Source organism: Rhinatrema bivittatum, chromosome 3 (assembly GCF_901001135.1).
Source record: "Rhinatrema bivittatum chromosome 3, aRhiBiv1.1, whole genome shotgun sequence".
Lineage (NCBI taxonomy): Eukaryota > Metazoa > Chordata > Amphibia > Gymnophiona > Rhinatrematidae > Rhinatrema > Rhinatrema bivittatum.
In genome coordinates, this window is record NC_042617.1 from 382,871,099 (window position 1) to 382,887,734 (window position 16,636).

The 16,636-nt window shown below is 39.2% G+C and overlaps 1 protein-coding gene across 14 annotated transcripts in view; it reads right to left on the minus strand.

Moving 5' to 3' along the window:
• SENP6 (SUMO specific peptidase 6) overlaps positions 1–16,636 on the minus strand; it is a 448,534-nt gene that overhangs the window by 166,560 nt on the left and 265,338 nt on the right. For all 14 annotated transcript variants that reach the window (XM_029595592.1, XM_029595591.1, XM_029595594.1 and 11 more), the window contains one exon: positions 11,774–11,959. In XM_029595592.1, the coding sequence (XP_029451452.1) occupies positions 11,774–11,959 (186 nt within the window). The remainder of the gene's footprint in view (positions 1–11,773; positions 11,960–16,636) is intronic.

The following is a 16,636-nucleotide window of genomic DNA, read 5'->3' on the forward strand; positions in this document are numbered from 1 at the left end:
CATCCCTGGATATTTGCTCTACTAGCATGAATATCTAAAACTAAGGGTTCTTTGCCAATGGAGAATATCCTTCTCAGATGATCTTAACCACCAACAAACTCCCAACCAGACAACTCCAAAGAAAACAAACACCACCCTATCAACCCACGATGGATCAATAAAACCTCGAACTCTACAATAGACATCTAAGAACTTTTTACCTACATAAACGTACTCCCCTATTACCTCCCCAATGTTACTCAACTTTATCTTTGAAATTCTTTGTTAAAACTCTGTTACTCTCCTAATATTTTCTTGCCCTGTAAACCGTTATGATGGCAAAACCGAATATATGGTATACAAAACATGTTAAATTAAAAAAAAAAAACTGTGAAAATGAAAATGGTTTATGATTTGATTTAGAGATCATGCTTTTGATATTTTGTGTGTAAAAGCAGCTGATATGATCCTGAATTAAGTCTATCCAAAGAATTATTATCGATCCCATCAGCCAAGAGTTGGTAACAAAAGGGGTGAGGTGCTTATAAGAAAAAGTGGAAATTAGTCTGTAATAAAATCAACATGAAAGGTATGGAGGCTATTGTTGCTACCTTAGATGGGTTGTTGCTATGTTTAGTTTACAAACCACCAGGACCAGAGGCGGTAAAGCTAATGCATCTTGCAGAATTTCTGATATCCTTGCAAAGTGCAACAAAAAACTTAGTACTTTAATGCAGCTTTAATTTCAAGTTTTATGGCCCCATTTCTGGTCAAGAGGATTTTTTTGAATATAATTGATATTCTCTAGACCTTACACAAATTACGGTAGTACTTTTCCAACACATATGGGTCAACGTATTCTGGATATGATTTTTGTACCCAAAATATGGGTAGAACTTGGGATCATGCTCGATTTAAAGATTTATCAATCAGATCATAAACTGATCTGATAGATAAGTCTTTAAATCGAGCAAATGAATGGGAAGAATGAAGACAATGCCATGGTAGCCCAAACAGGAAGAATTGGTACACACTGACTGACATTTGAAAACTGAGAATGAGGAAGGGATAAATAGGAAAGTAGTTAAGGAAATCAGTTTAACTGATTTCATAGAAATATTAGCACCTGAAACTATAGTAGAGAAAGAAGGCATGTAATTATGTCCCCCTGGTTCTCTAAGGATCATCTTGATTTAAAAAGGGGAGTATAGCAATGTGAAAAGAGATGGCACAAGAAGAAAAAAAGAAGTACATAGAATAAAAGTAATGCAGGCAACAAAAAATTACAAGAGTTGCTGTTTAAAAACAAAAACCATGTACTTCACAAAACAATGGTCTGCTTCATTTAACTGACCAGCAGTTCCTTGATTAGAGGGGAAATGCTCCCTCATTGATAGGCTTAGATGCTAACATTATTGCTAATTTTTTTGAGAAAATTAGCTCTTTATGTGATAATTTAGGGAAATAAAAGGAAGCTGTTGTCCAGACGATTTTGTCGAGATAATACCTAGCCCAAGAAATTCTCAAGGGTGGATAATTTTACTCCAGTAAGAGAAGAGGTAGCTTGTTCAGCAATTTCTTCAGCTAAATCAAAAGGCTGTTCTTTGGACTCTTGTCCTCTTTGGCACATTCGAGTATTAAAAACTTTAACTGTTAGACTTTTACTGGATATAATCAATGCATCTTTTAGTAAAAAGTTGTTTCCAGCCTTGTTAAAGCAAGCAATGGTGCGGGCTGTTGAAAAAAAGACAATTGGCTGCTATATAGCTTTTAACCTAATTACAGACAATATCAAATTTGCTAAGCTTGGGCAAAAATAATTGAAAAATGTGCTATAAGATAACACTTATTATTTAGAGAGTAATGGGATCTTAGGTCCTGAGAAATTAACCAGACATGGAACAAAGACATTATTAGTGTCAGTGATGGATACTTTGTTAAGAGAAGTAGATTAAGAGTATTCTGTTGTGGTGGTGTTTTCAGATATTTCATCCACCTTTGACACTCTTTACCAATCTATATTATGAGAAAGGCTAGCTGTAATAGGAATTGGGGGTGTTGAGCATAACTGGTTTCGGTCCTTTTGACTTTTTGATCTTTCAAAATCAAGGTGAATGAGCTAATATTAGAGATTAAAGAATTGGCATGTGGTGTATCTCAAGGGTCTTCCCTTTCAGCAATATTAACTTGTACCTGCTACCTTTGGGTCCCTTACTTAAGTTTTTAGGGATAAAGTTTACATTTTATGCAGATAGATGCTTATTCTCCCAGTGGCTGACTCATTTCAAGCAACTCATGCCCAAGTAGGTACAGGCATTCAAAAGGTCAAAAACTGGTCAACTGTGAATGAGTTGTTGCTGAATTTGTCTAAGACAGAACTGCTGTGGATTAGTCGTTCAGTCTCTGTAGAAAATTCCACTTTTTACAATGAAAGGAGAGAATTTCTCCCCCATTCCGAGGTTAGGGACCTTGGTTATTATTTTAGGTTCTAAAATAGCTAAACTAGTTAGGACTAGTAAGGTTTTTATAATGTCAAAGTGATTTTAGAACAGTCATTCAGAAGCTAGTATTGTCAACAACGGATTACTGTAATGTTGTTTATGTTAGTCTCCCAAAGAAACAGTTACAATTATTATAGAATATGGCAGCCTGGTTAATTTCTGGAGTGAATAAAGGGATCATATAACTTTTGTCCTGAAAAGGAGGCATTGGTTGCTTGTAGAATTTAGAACTAAGTTTAAGATCATAATACGGTATTTAAGGCATTGCAGAAAAAAGGGCCCGATTACTTATGTTAGTTAATAGTGATGTATGAGCCTACCCAAATGCTGAAATCGCAAGAGTAAGTGGCCTTCTTGCTTTCCCTCCAGTTAAAAACTTCAAATTGCAAGGTATAGGAAGGGGGACTTTTCCAATAGTTGGACCACTATACTGGAATAGGCTGCCACTTTAACTTAGGCAGGAAAAAGATGTGGTGAGATTTTGTAAATTACCGTACTTAAGGCTGAATTATTTACAGAAGCTCACCGAGAGTAGTTACTGGTAAAGGTTATCAGATCTAAAAGCATTTGGGGGAAAAGCAGGTTTGGTGTGGTGTGATTATGTGTGTTATTAGTCCATGGTTTGTTTGTTTTTTTAAGTACATGTTTTTATCCTTTGGACTCTATACCATGCAGAACATAAAGCACCATCTCGCCCCCAAATTGATCCACCCTATCCTGCGGTATAATTTGTACATATGAGAAGCATATAAGCCATCATTGTGATTATTAAAACTGCTCATCCTTTCAGAATGTCATTTTTCTTATTAATTATGAAAGATTTATATTTATTCTTCTATCCACAATTGATTGTTGTCTGACCTTTTCCATCAAGACAATTAGTCTGAGCACATGTATAGATATTTATATTTATTCCAGAATCTCTTACATAAAGTCAGAAAAATAAATTAGATCACATATTCAAAACTGCTTGCTGTCACGCCAGTTCTCTAATAAAGGTTAAGATATTTCCAAAGCTTTTGTATAGCAGTGCCTGCTAAGCAATTTTGTATAATAGTGAGCAAATATTGCACACCATATTTAAAAATGATAGTATCTACATTTCTGGCAAACCCCCCATCTTGCATACTGTGTACAATTCCAAAGATGAAATGCAGAAAAAAGAACACTGATAAATTCTTGCAAGGGCTACCATATTTCCTAAAATATAAGCCAGAGAGTGACTGAAGGAGCTAAAGATGTACTCTCTGGAAGAAAAAAGCAAAGGCGTCAAATTACCAATATGCAAATTTTTCATGAATGAAAATGTGAAAAATAAAAGTCATTTCATAAACGTGAAGGAAAGCAGGCTCAAAAATGTGCGAAAATTCTTTCAGTGAAAACGTATGGTGGGCACCTAAACAACCTTTCAGCAGAAGTAGAAGTTAAAATAGCAGCAGAACTTAATCATGCATGAAAGAGGTACTCAGATCAATATTTAGTAATCTGGTAAGCAAATATAGCCAGGAAACTAACTATCTGGGATATTCAGTGGGACTTAGTCAAATAAGTCTTGCTGCTGAATGTAAAGGGGAATTAGATTCAGACAGCAACCAACAAGGGTCCTTACTGACGGTCTGGGAAACTGAGAAGTATGAGGGTGGCCTGTATGGCACGGCAGTTGCTACCATAAACTTGCTGCAGACTGGATGGACCATTTGGTCCTTTTTCCACCGTCATTTCTGTGTTTCTATATGTACGCTGGTAATTTTACCAGGTATATTTAGGTGAGCTTTTTCTGACTGGACTTACTAGGCTAAGTTTATCTAATTAATGTTGAATACTGGTGCTAGCTGGATACATTTTAGCCATGCCCGCGGGCCACCCTCTGCCCTGCCTCTTTTTTAAGCAAAAGCTCTGTCACTGATGTGTAATGATAATTGATGAGTTATACGATTTTCTAATATATTAAAGATAATTTTAATAACCTACAGTGTGTGGTATGCTATATTTCACTACTTTAAATCAACCTATATTTTAATGAATATATAGGAGGAAATAGAGGAAGGTTTCATATATTGTGTAGGTGTCCCAACACCACTATTTTGTGGTTATAATCATCAACCGTCCTCCTCCTCCATAAAGTGTTTTTTTAAAATGTTTTTTGTAGGTATGTATGTGTGTTTCTCTAGTCCCAATAAACCTAAGACTCTTCCGTGGCCAAAATAGTCAATTTCTGTACTAACTGCAGTTAGTGAAGCTTTATAAAAGTTGAAAAATACTTTTCATGGAGAGTAAAAAATCAGACTTCCCCGATATGTTGTTGGTGTGTCATATCCAACCTTTAGAGATAGTCCAGACACAAACTGTCCGTGTTTCAAACGTCCGTCTTTCCTCAGGGGAATTGTTGATGCTGAAAAATCAACTTGCTGGGATCTGAATCTCTCCGTACGATGATTCCACGAATGATTTCTACTTTTACCTCCTAAATGGTGTTACTCTGACCTCGCCACCGGAAATTGACTGACTATTTTGGCCACGGAAGAGTCTTAGGTTTATTGGGACTAGAGAAACACACACATACATACAAAAAACATTAAAAAAAAACACTTTATGGAGGAGGAGGACGGTTGATTATTATAACCACAAAATAGTGGTGTTGGGACACCTACACAATATATGAAACCTTCCTCTATTTCCTCCTATATATTCATTAAAATATAGGTTGATTTAAAGTAGTGAAATATAGCATACCACACAGTGTAGGTTATTAAAATTATCTTTAATATATTAGAAAATCGTATAACTCTATCAATTATCATTACACATCAGTGACAGAGCTTTTGCTTTTGATTCTTTTGATTATTATGTAGGTCGCTGAATCCAGTGGTGTATTTTTTTGATATATTTGGTTTGTCACTGCCTCTTTTTTAGCCAGCTAGCTGGCTACATTTTAGCTGGGTAATTGCCTACCCAAGTAAAATGTCACTGTGAGAGGGCCAGAAATTTGAACTCTCAGTGTTTGTCCAGCTAACTTAAAACTTTGAAGGGAACTTAGTGGTATGAAAAGGAATGTATTTAAAATTTATAAACCACTTAACATTACAAGGTAATTTCCATAAAAAAACAAAACAAAACATAAAAAGATAAAATCTGTGACAGCATGTAAGGAAGACAGGTTAGACCAAGCAGTTTTTAACTACCAAAATCCCTTATGTTTTTATTATAATCTTTGTCTTTTCATTTAGTTTCCAAACCTTTTTACATCTCTTCACTGACCTCCCCCTCTTCCTCCATATTCTCTCCTCCTTTACATTCCTCATTGTTCATTCAAATTCTTGTGCTCTTTTCTGCCATTTTTCTTTGTGATGCTACTTATATCCTCCTTTCCCCAGCAAGATTCTCTGTATCCATCACTTTTGAAGGACTTGACAACCTAGAGGCCAATATTCAGCCACTAAGCAGCTCAGCTGCTTATCCGGATAAACATCGTTGTGAAATTTTCATGGAAAACAGTTTGGCAGTTAAATCTTAGAATTTGATTATCACCCAAACATCAGATAGTGTAACTCCTCAAAAACAATTATCCTAGACGGCACAGGTATGCTCCTTGGTTCAGTGGTTCTTTACAGATAATAAAACAACAGATGTTTAAAACGTTGGCAGAAGACTCAATCTTCCATTAACAAAATTGCCTATTCTCAAATTAGCAGCATACACAGCCATGATTAATGCAACAAAAAGCACTACTATTTGCAGAAAATCAGTTAAGCTGGCAATACAGCAGAGCTTTTCAAAGTAGTGAAATTTCTAACCACCAGACTATCTACATCACTGGCTCAGAGCCCTACAGTTGATCAATGTAATGAGTTTGCCTCCTTTTTTGTGTCTAAGATTTCAAATATTTGTTGCAAGTTCAATTCAATTTTTACATTAACAACTGCAGTTGACATTCATTCAGAATCTATTTGGCATAATTTCGAGCCAAAACAGAAAGAGTCACTTGTAACCCCACACGAGAAACAGCCAACAATGAAGAGGAACAAAAGACAGAAGTGTGAAATAATGGCTAGCATTAACCAAAATTTAACAATATATACACAAGGTGTCTGATAACTCCACACAGACCATCCGGACATATCAATCGTTCACCTTGTTTGAGAAAAATTATTTTAGAAAAGATTTTTAAATGCAGATAAAAATTGTTCAAAGTAAACAGTCACTATAACTTTTTATGAGCTCAACACGGCCAGTGTTTTACAGACACTGCTTCCTCAGGGGCCGAGATACCAGTATTCAAAGCAAAATCGACTGTTGCTATTCCAAGCTTTGGGCGAGGCATCTCAATCATTTCAGAAAATGGAAGACCAGAAGGAAAGAAAGACAGCATCTCTTAAATGTCAAATCACGTCAGACATAACATCCTAAAAGCTACAGTTGCACTGCAGCCTTGCAGCCCTTCAGGAAGTGCTCCATGGCGTCAGTCCCTGGACCGCAGAACCTTTCCCGGGCACAGGGGAAGGTTCGAGCCAACATCTAAGACCGAAATAATTGAAATTCTAGCTAGAATAAAATCATCTTCTCCATTAAACCCGTGCCCAGCTGCATTACTTAAAATTCTAAAAGACAGTGAATCAATAAGCAATATTGTGAATTTTTCTCTAATTGGGAGACATTCCTAGCTGCATGAAACTCCCCACTTTATTGGCTTGTGCTTCAAGGCGCATATCACAATCAAGTCTCCGACTGATATCAGGCATCGCCTCTCATTTCGGCAATCAGAATCATTAAGTCCTGCTTTATTTAATGCATATCTTTGTGCAGGTCACAGAACCATTGTCTGAATTCCTCTCTGGACGGTAGGTCTTGCGATTTTGCTTCCAATGCACCACTATCTGTGTTGGCCTCCATGTCCAGGCCACTCTGATCCGCAGCTTCCATTTCTCCAGGCCCTTTAGAGTCAGACATCACTTTTACATAAGAAAATTGCTTAAAATCAGGACTTTTTTGTTTTGGTGGTCATCGGGATGAAGTAATCTCTCTAACCAGCTTCTCAGAGCTGAATGCATGGGGGATGTGCAGTGATTGAATAATAACAGCCGGGAAAGTTGGAGCTCAGACTCAGGTGGCCATCTCGCTTGGTGGCCATACCCCCCTCCTGTTTTCCCATCTTTTAATTAATTACCAATCCACTGTAAGACCAGATTTACTCTAGTGGCTGATTTTTTCTGTTGTGGTTTGCTTTTGACAGTGGTGTAATGTGTTGCTTTGATTTAGAGAAAACACACACATTATCTCTGTGATTGGGAATATTTTTAAATCTGGTATCTCTTTGTTCCCCAAGTCTTTTGCTTGGGCACCTATGCCATGCAGTGGAGTTTGCGTAGCTGTTCTAGCTTTTGCATCTGTGCAGATTGTAAATGGGCAATCATTTGCAATCATCTGTAATAAACTAGCTGACCCCTTCTTAATTGTGAACACATTCTTGTGAAAATGCACACTAAAACCCATATGCATGTCAGGCATTTCACCTACAGACTTTCCTTCAGATCTGGCATATACAGCATATCTTTCATTGGAATTTTGTGCCCATTTCAAGCAATGGTGGTTCATTTAAGCAATTTAATTTTCCCATTACAGAAATACATTAGTAAAAAAAAGTATTTTATTACTTTTTCATGTAGTTTGTTGCCCCTGAGTCAATACACCAGGCTGCTATTTAAGCGATTATGAGTGCAGCTTCAAAGCTATTTAAACATTTCTCTCAGCATCTAAATCACTGTTCACAATCTGAGTTTCTTTTATCTTTGTAACTCTCTGGTGGTTCTCAAATTTCCAGGTTCGGCAGTTCCTTCTCAAACATCCCAAATGCCCCAACTTATTTATTTATTTTTATTTATTTAAAAGTTTTATATACCGCACAATGGGTAGGGAACTATCTGTCTAGGTAGCAAGCTTTGGGATACAACCACTCACCAGCTACACCCTTGCCATTAAACCAATTTCACCTTTTCTGGTCTGTGTAAGCTCACTGGCAATTCCCATTGCGGTCAGTTCTGCTGGGTAGTTTCCATCCATTAGCTCTCCCACCTTACCTTGCTCTGAGAGCTATTTCAAAACCTTTTAAGTTTTGTTCTCTTTATCAGGCTGGAATAACATGGTGCTTGCTTGTGCTTTTGTTTCAGCTCTGAGACTCAACTCATCTATGAACCTGCTGCTCAAATAGTCCAAAATTAATTCAGATTTTGTTCTCACCTCTAATACATTTATAAGGGAGGGCAGAAGTAGGGGAAGCTCCCTGAATGCTATAATCTACTAGAGAGCTAATCTCACTGAAAGATTCCTTTCTATAACCTTATTACTGGAATCTTTGATCAAAGACTACAATGTCAGATACCACTAAACTTCGCACTCAGGATTCTTACTTCATCTGAATTAGATCCCTGCCCCATTGGAAATTATCTTTACTCTTGCACCTTCCCCTTTGCTCTTACTCTCCTCCCACCTAATATATATCCTTGATTAGCTACTATATGACTTCCAAGTACCTAAATGACTACTCTCAATCTACCTCACCTCTATTTATACTGCTATAATCTAGAACTACTCCCATCCTACTTCATTTGCACAAATACCTTACCTTCAGGGTCAAATTGCTTTATTCTGATTGGAAATTGTAATGCTATCCTAACTGTAAATTTGATTTTGACTACAGACCACCTTGAGACTAAAACCTCTGTAACCCTAGTTCAGTTTAACTTTCATTGAAGCTGTTTTGAGACCATCTTGGGAACAGGCAGATATCAAATGTTTATAAATACATCAGTATGAATCAGGCAAACTGGATAATAATATTGCTGTGATGTAATTTCTCAGATACATTATCCTCTAACAATTCTTAAGACAGTGTAATTTAGGAAGCAGACAAAGCTTGTGGTTTAAACTACTGTACATCTTTCATGAACTTACTTCACTGATTCCCACACATCCTGAATTTTGATATCAGCTCACAATCTTCTACAAGAAGAGAAATCATGGTCTTTTCCTGCTCATATTTGTTATACTAGTTCTCTGCCCTTAACAAAAGGTCTGCACTAGCAAATTGCATCCCATAGTTTATCCTTATTCAGCAACATTTCCATTTTAAACTTCCATATCTGGTAATTGTTACATTTAACAGTTACTCTGAGATCTGTGCTGGAAGCAATGCTTTCTGAGTTAGTTAAGTCTTTTTTGTTCAACAGAAGCTAGGACCTGCCATTCAGGTGATGTGTTACCCTCTGGCACTAAGGATATTTCTCCAGAGATGTATGTCCAGCTGGGAATGGTTAGGGCTGCAGTTGTTGGCAACTCAAACCATTAAATATATGCTGCAAGCTAGGGATGAACTCAAATTAGCACACAGCTACTTCTGGGGTCCCTTTTCTCAATGTGTTGAGCAGCTCCTCACACTGTGCAGGCTGAGATATTGGCCAGCCCTAGGAATACACAGACACACCAGGAGGAACAAAGGGAATCGCAGTATAAGGGAATTTTTGGAGTTTATATCATTTAAATAGTTAATTATCCAAATTTCAGTAGTTTAAATGGTTAACCTTTTAAATATTTTAATCCTTCGTGCCACCTTAGAGAAAAATGGAAAAAAACCCTCCACTTCCTTAATAAAATGGGCCTTAATTTCATTACATATTTCCAGTTATGGAAGTATCTGTGTAACAGGCATGGCTGAAGGCTAACACACTTGTTTATAAGTAACTCATTTGTGTCATCTTTGAATCTCTCTCTCTCTTTTTCCTCCCACTTTTCTAGCCTTGCTTTTCTCACAGTTATCAGCTTAACACTGTTCAGAAAAACATCTGTTCTTTTCTTGATGCCTGTCATTCTTTTTGTCATGCTCTCTTTGCTTCGTGTCTATTGTAATAGTTTTCTTGCTGGCTTTCATTTTCTTAGCTCATCCTCTCCAAATTCTACCACTCTAGTAAGATCAACTTGATTTTCAGCTTTTCTATTACCACACTTCTCCTTTACCAGCTTCTCTACGCTGCTTCTATAACAATTGTCTAAGTGCATTCACAGTCTCACTTCCTCATCGCTCTCAATCTAATCTCTCCCAATAGTTCTCATGCTCTCTCTAATCTTTTAACCATACACTTCTTGTTGCTACTCATGCCGCCTCGTGTTTCTGTGCTTTTCTTCTCTTCCATTTTCTGTTGAACAAAAACTCTGCTTCCTCTATCTAGACTTTACTTCCTTCAATTTTCAATTATCTCTGTTCCACTCTCTATAGCTCTTTGCAGACCTAATGATTTTTAAGGCACCTTAAAGCATAGGTGCCAAATACATTCCAAATTAGAAAAAATAACTAAAATCGCTGACACTGGGTAGGTACAACTGAAGATCAGACACATAAGCTTAGCAATTGGCTCACATTAACTACACAGTATGCCTTGATAAAACTAATTATAACAATCTAAATGGAGTAAGTCACTGACACTGCTGCTCTAAAACTTTGCTTAAGAAGATTGTGCTGCCATGAGGAATGTAAATCAACAAACTAGGGATACGCAAATCTGTTCCATGTGAGTCACAAACTAGCTAGTTTTAAGAATAATCATTAAAAATTTGATATAAAATGAGCCACACTAGTTAAATGGAGAAAAATTAGGTTGAAAACTACCCAGGATGAAAAACAGAGAACATAAGATATGCCAATACAGGGTCAGACCAAGGGTCCATCAAGCCCAGTATCCTGTTTCCAAATCCAAGTCACAAGTACCTGGCAAGTACCCAAACATTAATCTATGCTACTAATGCCAGCAACAGTGGCTATTCCCTTTTGATTAAATAGCAGTTTATAGATTTCTCCTGAAATTCATCATTGCTCCTAACATGTGACAGGGGCTGGCCAATGGCACCAGTAGCCCCGTCACATGGTAAGGACAAAGGGCCACCGGCGCCATTTTGATTATTAGCAGCAAACATCCCAGGAGAGGGAGATCGCTTCCGGGCCCCCTGCTGGACTACCAGGGACTTTGGGAGAGTCTTATGGGGGTCAGGAGCCTTTATATTTAATGAAGTTTGAAGGGCTGGGCTGGTTTTCTTTTAAATGAAATTTTGACAAAAAAAAACTGTGCACATCTATACTACCCATGAATAAGTCAAGCCAGCTTTTTTGGGCTTATTTTCTGGCATAAATTTCTCAACTTATACACGAGTATATACGGTACATAGGATCCTTCTTAAGCAACTTGCTTATCAAAAGCAAATAAATTCCACTTTACCTGCAATACATTTTAGCAACAAAACATACGTACTTGTGCTTTTAGAGTCATACCAGAAGTTATTTTTTTCTCTGCTCATCTTTAGTTGTAATCTCAAACTGTGACAAGCAGCTGGTATTGTTTGTAGAAACACAGATGGTAGTTTACGGACACTACACCATTCACATTTTGTAAGTTCAAAAGTTTTTAAAATAATGTCTTGAACACTGTTTTCTGATCCTAAAATTAAAATAAATGCAAACATGAAAACAAACATATCCTGCATACAGCCCTAAAAAATCTTTGTTAGAAAAGGTAATTTTGCTTAAATGTTCAACAAAATTTACTCGACAAACAAAAATGCAAACACTTATTGAGAATGGATAAGTGAAAATATACTAAGTCTTTAACATTAAGACTCTTTCCTATTCTATGCCTACAGAAAAAAACTTTCTGAAGACAGATGCTATGACTTTAGACATCATTGCTAAGATTCAGAAGATAACTTGTGCAATCAAATGCTATGCTTCAAAAACACTGGCATTTTGATATATACAAAATCTGAATACAGCATATACAGCTTAAAAGTGACTTTAAGGAAGAATATTTTTGAAAACTGGATTAGACAAATTATCTTGGTCTAGTCAAAATCCATTTTACTGGAAAATCCTGCAACTTTTATAGCATCAACTGCAATGTATACTTTGAAATCTAACATAGAATTGTAATATTTTGAAATATTTTTACAGGAATCTAGAGTCTGGGGTCCTACATGAGAGGGACTCACAAACTTCCCCTCGCTCTAGCTTCCTCACCAAACTCCCACCCTCTGACATACTTCCACACCCAGTCCACCCACTGAGTCACTAAATCAGGGGACCTCATACTCGGCCTTCAAGAGCCACAACTTAGTCGAGTGTTCAGGATTTTCACAATGAAAATGCATGAAAACATTTTGCATGCACTGCTTCCACAGTATGCAAACAGATCTTAAGCATATTTATTGCAGAGTTTTGAAAACCCAACCGGGATGCAGCCCTTGAGGACAGAGTTTGAGGACTCCTGCCCTAAACCCACTAATGTACTACCCTAACATACCTACCTAATGACGCACCTCACTAATAACCCCCTCACTAACACACCCCTAATACCCCAAAACCCACTAATAAATCCACTGAGACCCCCATCTAATATACCCAACTGGCCTCCTCAACCCATTAACACACCCAACTAACTTTCCTAATTTAGAAACATATCCCAATAGCCTCCAAAGTCCGTATAGAAAAGTTCTTAAATAAATAAATAATATGCCCCACTAACTCCCTATACCTAGTCATGTACCTATTGACTCTCTAAACTCAGCAACATACTCTACTATGCCCACAATCCACTAAAGATCTCCTCTTTGCTTTCCATCTCCATACACTTCACTGTGTCCAATAACCCACTAACACCACCCCCACACATTTGTTTTTAAAGACCTGCTGAACATGAATACATTTCTATATCAGCTGTTTTAGTCTAGTCAGAGGCAAGAACAAACACATGGTGCATTAATTAATCAATTCCTTCAAGTGGCATTTGTCATCAGACTAGACTAACCACAATTGCTACTTGGGGAATGCATCAATTGGTTCAACTAAATGAAAATTATCTTTATTTAATCCTTTTGCGCTAAAGAAAAACAGAGATATTTTTTATTTAGTTTAACTAATTGATGCATTCCCCATTAGCAACTGTGGTTTGTCTTGAGAGACAACAAATCCCACCTAAGAGAATGGATTACATAGTAACTCATCTGTGTTTATTCTTGCCTCTGGCTAGACTAAAACAGCTGGTATAGAAAGATTTTTTAAGGGCTGACATCTTTATCGTCTTTAATAGGCAACTATTTAATATGTCTACCACTCTTCTCTGTGAAAACATTTTTTTGCATGTTATTTCCAAGTAACCCTCATACCAGCCTCATAACAAAGCCTGGTTTAGAACTTCTTTTCCATTGAAAGATGCTTGCTTCTTACACATTACTTACACCTTTGAAGTATCTTAGTTTTCTGCAATACTTTCTTTTCCCACCTGGATGTGTGCATATATTTGTCTGTAAATCTCATATCATAGGACTTGTGGTAGCGATAGCAGAGCTGCTTAACTGTAACATGGGTTCTCCTAGGACAGCAGGATGCTAGTCCTCACACACATAGGTGACATCATCAGATGAAGCCCGGCATGGACATCTTATATCAAAGTTTCTAGAAACTGACTGGCTCACTGAGCATGCCCAGCAGGCCACTATCCATGCGAGATCTCTCTTCAACCTAGTAATATAGCATTATGAAAAAATAAAACATAGGAGAAAGCAAATGTTGCTTACCTGTAACAGGTGTTCTCACAGGACAGCAGGATGTTAGTCCTCATATATGGGTGACATCACAGGATGGAGCCCAATCAGGGAACACTTCTGTCAGTTTCCAGAACTTTGACTGGCCCCTACTGGGCATGTCCAGCATGGCACTAACCCTGCAGCCAGCAGGGGTCCCCCTTCAGTCTTGTTTAAAAGCTACAGGTAGTGCCGAAAATAAAATAAGAAAACGTTACGAACCCAACACTGTGGGGCAGCGGGCGGGTTTCGTGAGGACTAACATCCTGCTGTCCTGTGAGAACACCTGTTACAGGTAAGCAACATTTGCTTTCTCACAGGACAAGCAGGATGGTAGTCCTCACATATGGGTGAGTACCGAGCTGAGGATGTCAGAGCATGCACCAAATGTACCCAGGCATGCAAGGCACTAGGCCTGGGATGAAATTTGGCCGAGGGCATCCTGAACCCTAACGGGCAGGCAGAAGGGTGTTGGCACGTCACGTTGTAAACAGGTTGCGCAAGACAGACTGGCCGAAGATGGAATCTTGTCTTCCGGCTTTGTCCAAGCAATAGTGGGCTGTAAAGGTATGGAGAGAACTCCAGGTGGCAGCCCTGCAAATTGTCAGGAAGCGGCACCGATCATAGGTGTGCTACTGAAGCCGCCATGGCCCTCACAGAGTGTGCTTTAACACGGTCTTCAAGTGGAATGCCTGCTTGCTGATAGCAAAAGGATATGCAGTCTGCTAACCAGGAGGAGAGAGTCTGCTTACCCACAGGCTGCCCCAATTTGATAGGATGGAAAGAGACAAACAATTGAGTGCTTTTCCTGTGGGCAGCTGTACGGTCTAGGTAGAACGCTAGAGCCCGTTTGCAGTCAAGGGTATGCAGAGCCTGCGCTCTGGATTGATGGTAGGTAGTATAATGGATTGATTGAGATGAAACTCCAAAACTACCTTAGGCAAGAATTTAGGGTGAGTGCGGAGTACTGCCCGGTCCTGCAGAAGTTTAGTGTAAGGCGGATAGGTAACTAGGGCCTGTAATTCACTAACTCTGCGAGCGGAAATGATTGCCAATAGGAAAATCACTTTCCATGTGAGATATCAAAGGTCACAGGATTGAAGAGGCTCGAATGGTGGTTTCATTAGCCGACCCAAAACTAGGTTGAGGTCCCAAGAAGGGGCTGGAGGACGCAGAGGAGGCTTGAGGTGAAGCAAGCCCTTCAAAAAACATGTTACAAGGGGTTGTACTGAAATAGGAACATCCCCAACACCTTTATGGAAGGCGGCAACCACACTGACATGCATTCTGATGGAGGAAGTTTTTAGACCTGACTGACAAGTGACAGATAGTCCAGAAACTTCGTGATTGGACAGGTAAAGGGGTCAAGGGATTGAGAAGAGCACCATGACATAAACCTGTTAAATTTGTAAGAATACGATTTTTTCGTGGAAGGCTTCCGTGAAGCAATGAGGACACGGGAAACTGGTTCAGAAAGGTGAAGTGGCTGAAGGATTAACTTTTCAACATCCATGCCGTCAGGGACAAGGCTTGAAGAATGGGGTGGCGTAGGCACCCGTCCTTTTGAGTGATTAGAAGCGGGACCTTTCCCAAGGGAATGTGCCTGCGAATGGAGAGATCCTGAAGTATTGCGTGGCCAGTGGGGTGCTATCAGGATCATGGTTCCCTTATCCTGACGTAACTTCACAAGAGTCTTCGAGAGAAGTGGAAGTGGAGGGAATGTGTACAAGAGACCGATTGCTCATGAGAGGGAGAACGCGTCTCTTGGCTGATAGTGTTAGCTGCGAGTGAGAGAGCAGAAGTTGTCTACTTTGTGATTTTGAGGTGACACAAAGAGGTCTATTTGAGGATAACCCCACTGGTGGAAAATTGAGTTCGCCACTGAGGGGTTGAGAGACCACTTGTGCGGTTGAAAGGTGCGATTCAGCTTGTCTGCCAACACATTGTCCACTCCTGGCAAGTAGGTGGCCCTGAGTTACATCAAGTGGGAGAGGGCCTCCGCCCAGATCTGTGCAGCTTCCTGACACAGAAGGTAGGAGCCCGTCCCTCCATTTGTTGATGTACCACATGGCCACCTGGTTGTCCTTCTGGATCAGGATGACTGGATTGGAGAGGCGATCCTGAAATACCCTGAGAGCATATCTGATTGCTCGCAGCTCCAGGAAATTTATTTGGTGTTTGGCTTCCTCTCGAGACCAAGATCCTTGTGTCTGCAGATCGGCCCTCTGGGCTCCCCATCAGAGGTTGGAAGCATCGGTGGTGAGAGTTATTTGAGGGTCTGGAGACTGGAAGGGCAAGCCCTGGAGGAGATTGATCTGATTTTTCCACCAGGCGAGAGACAGATGGAGTGAGTTGGTTACGTGGACAATGGTCGACAGGGGCTGAATGGATTGAGTCCATTGTGACCTTAGAGTGCACTGCATGACTCATGGCCAAGCGGGCCATTGGGGTGACCTGAACTGAGGACACCATGTGTCCCAGGAGGATGAGAAAGCGGTGTGCAGTCGTGGAGTGCAAGAGACACAAGAGTGAGAGCTCGC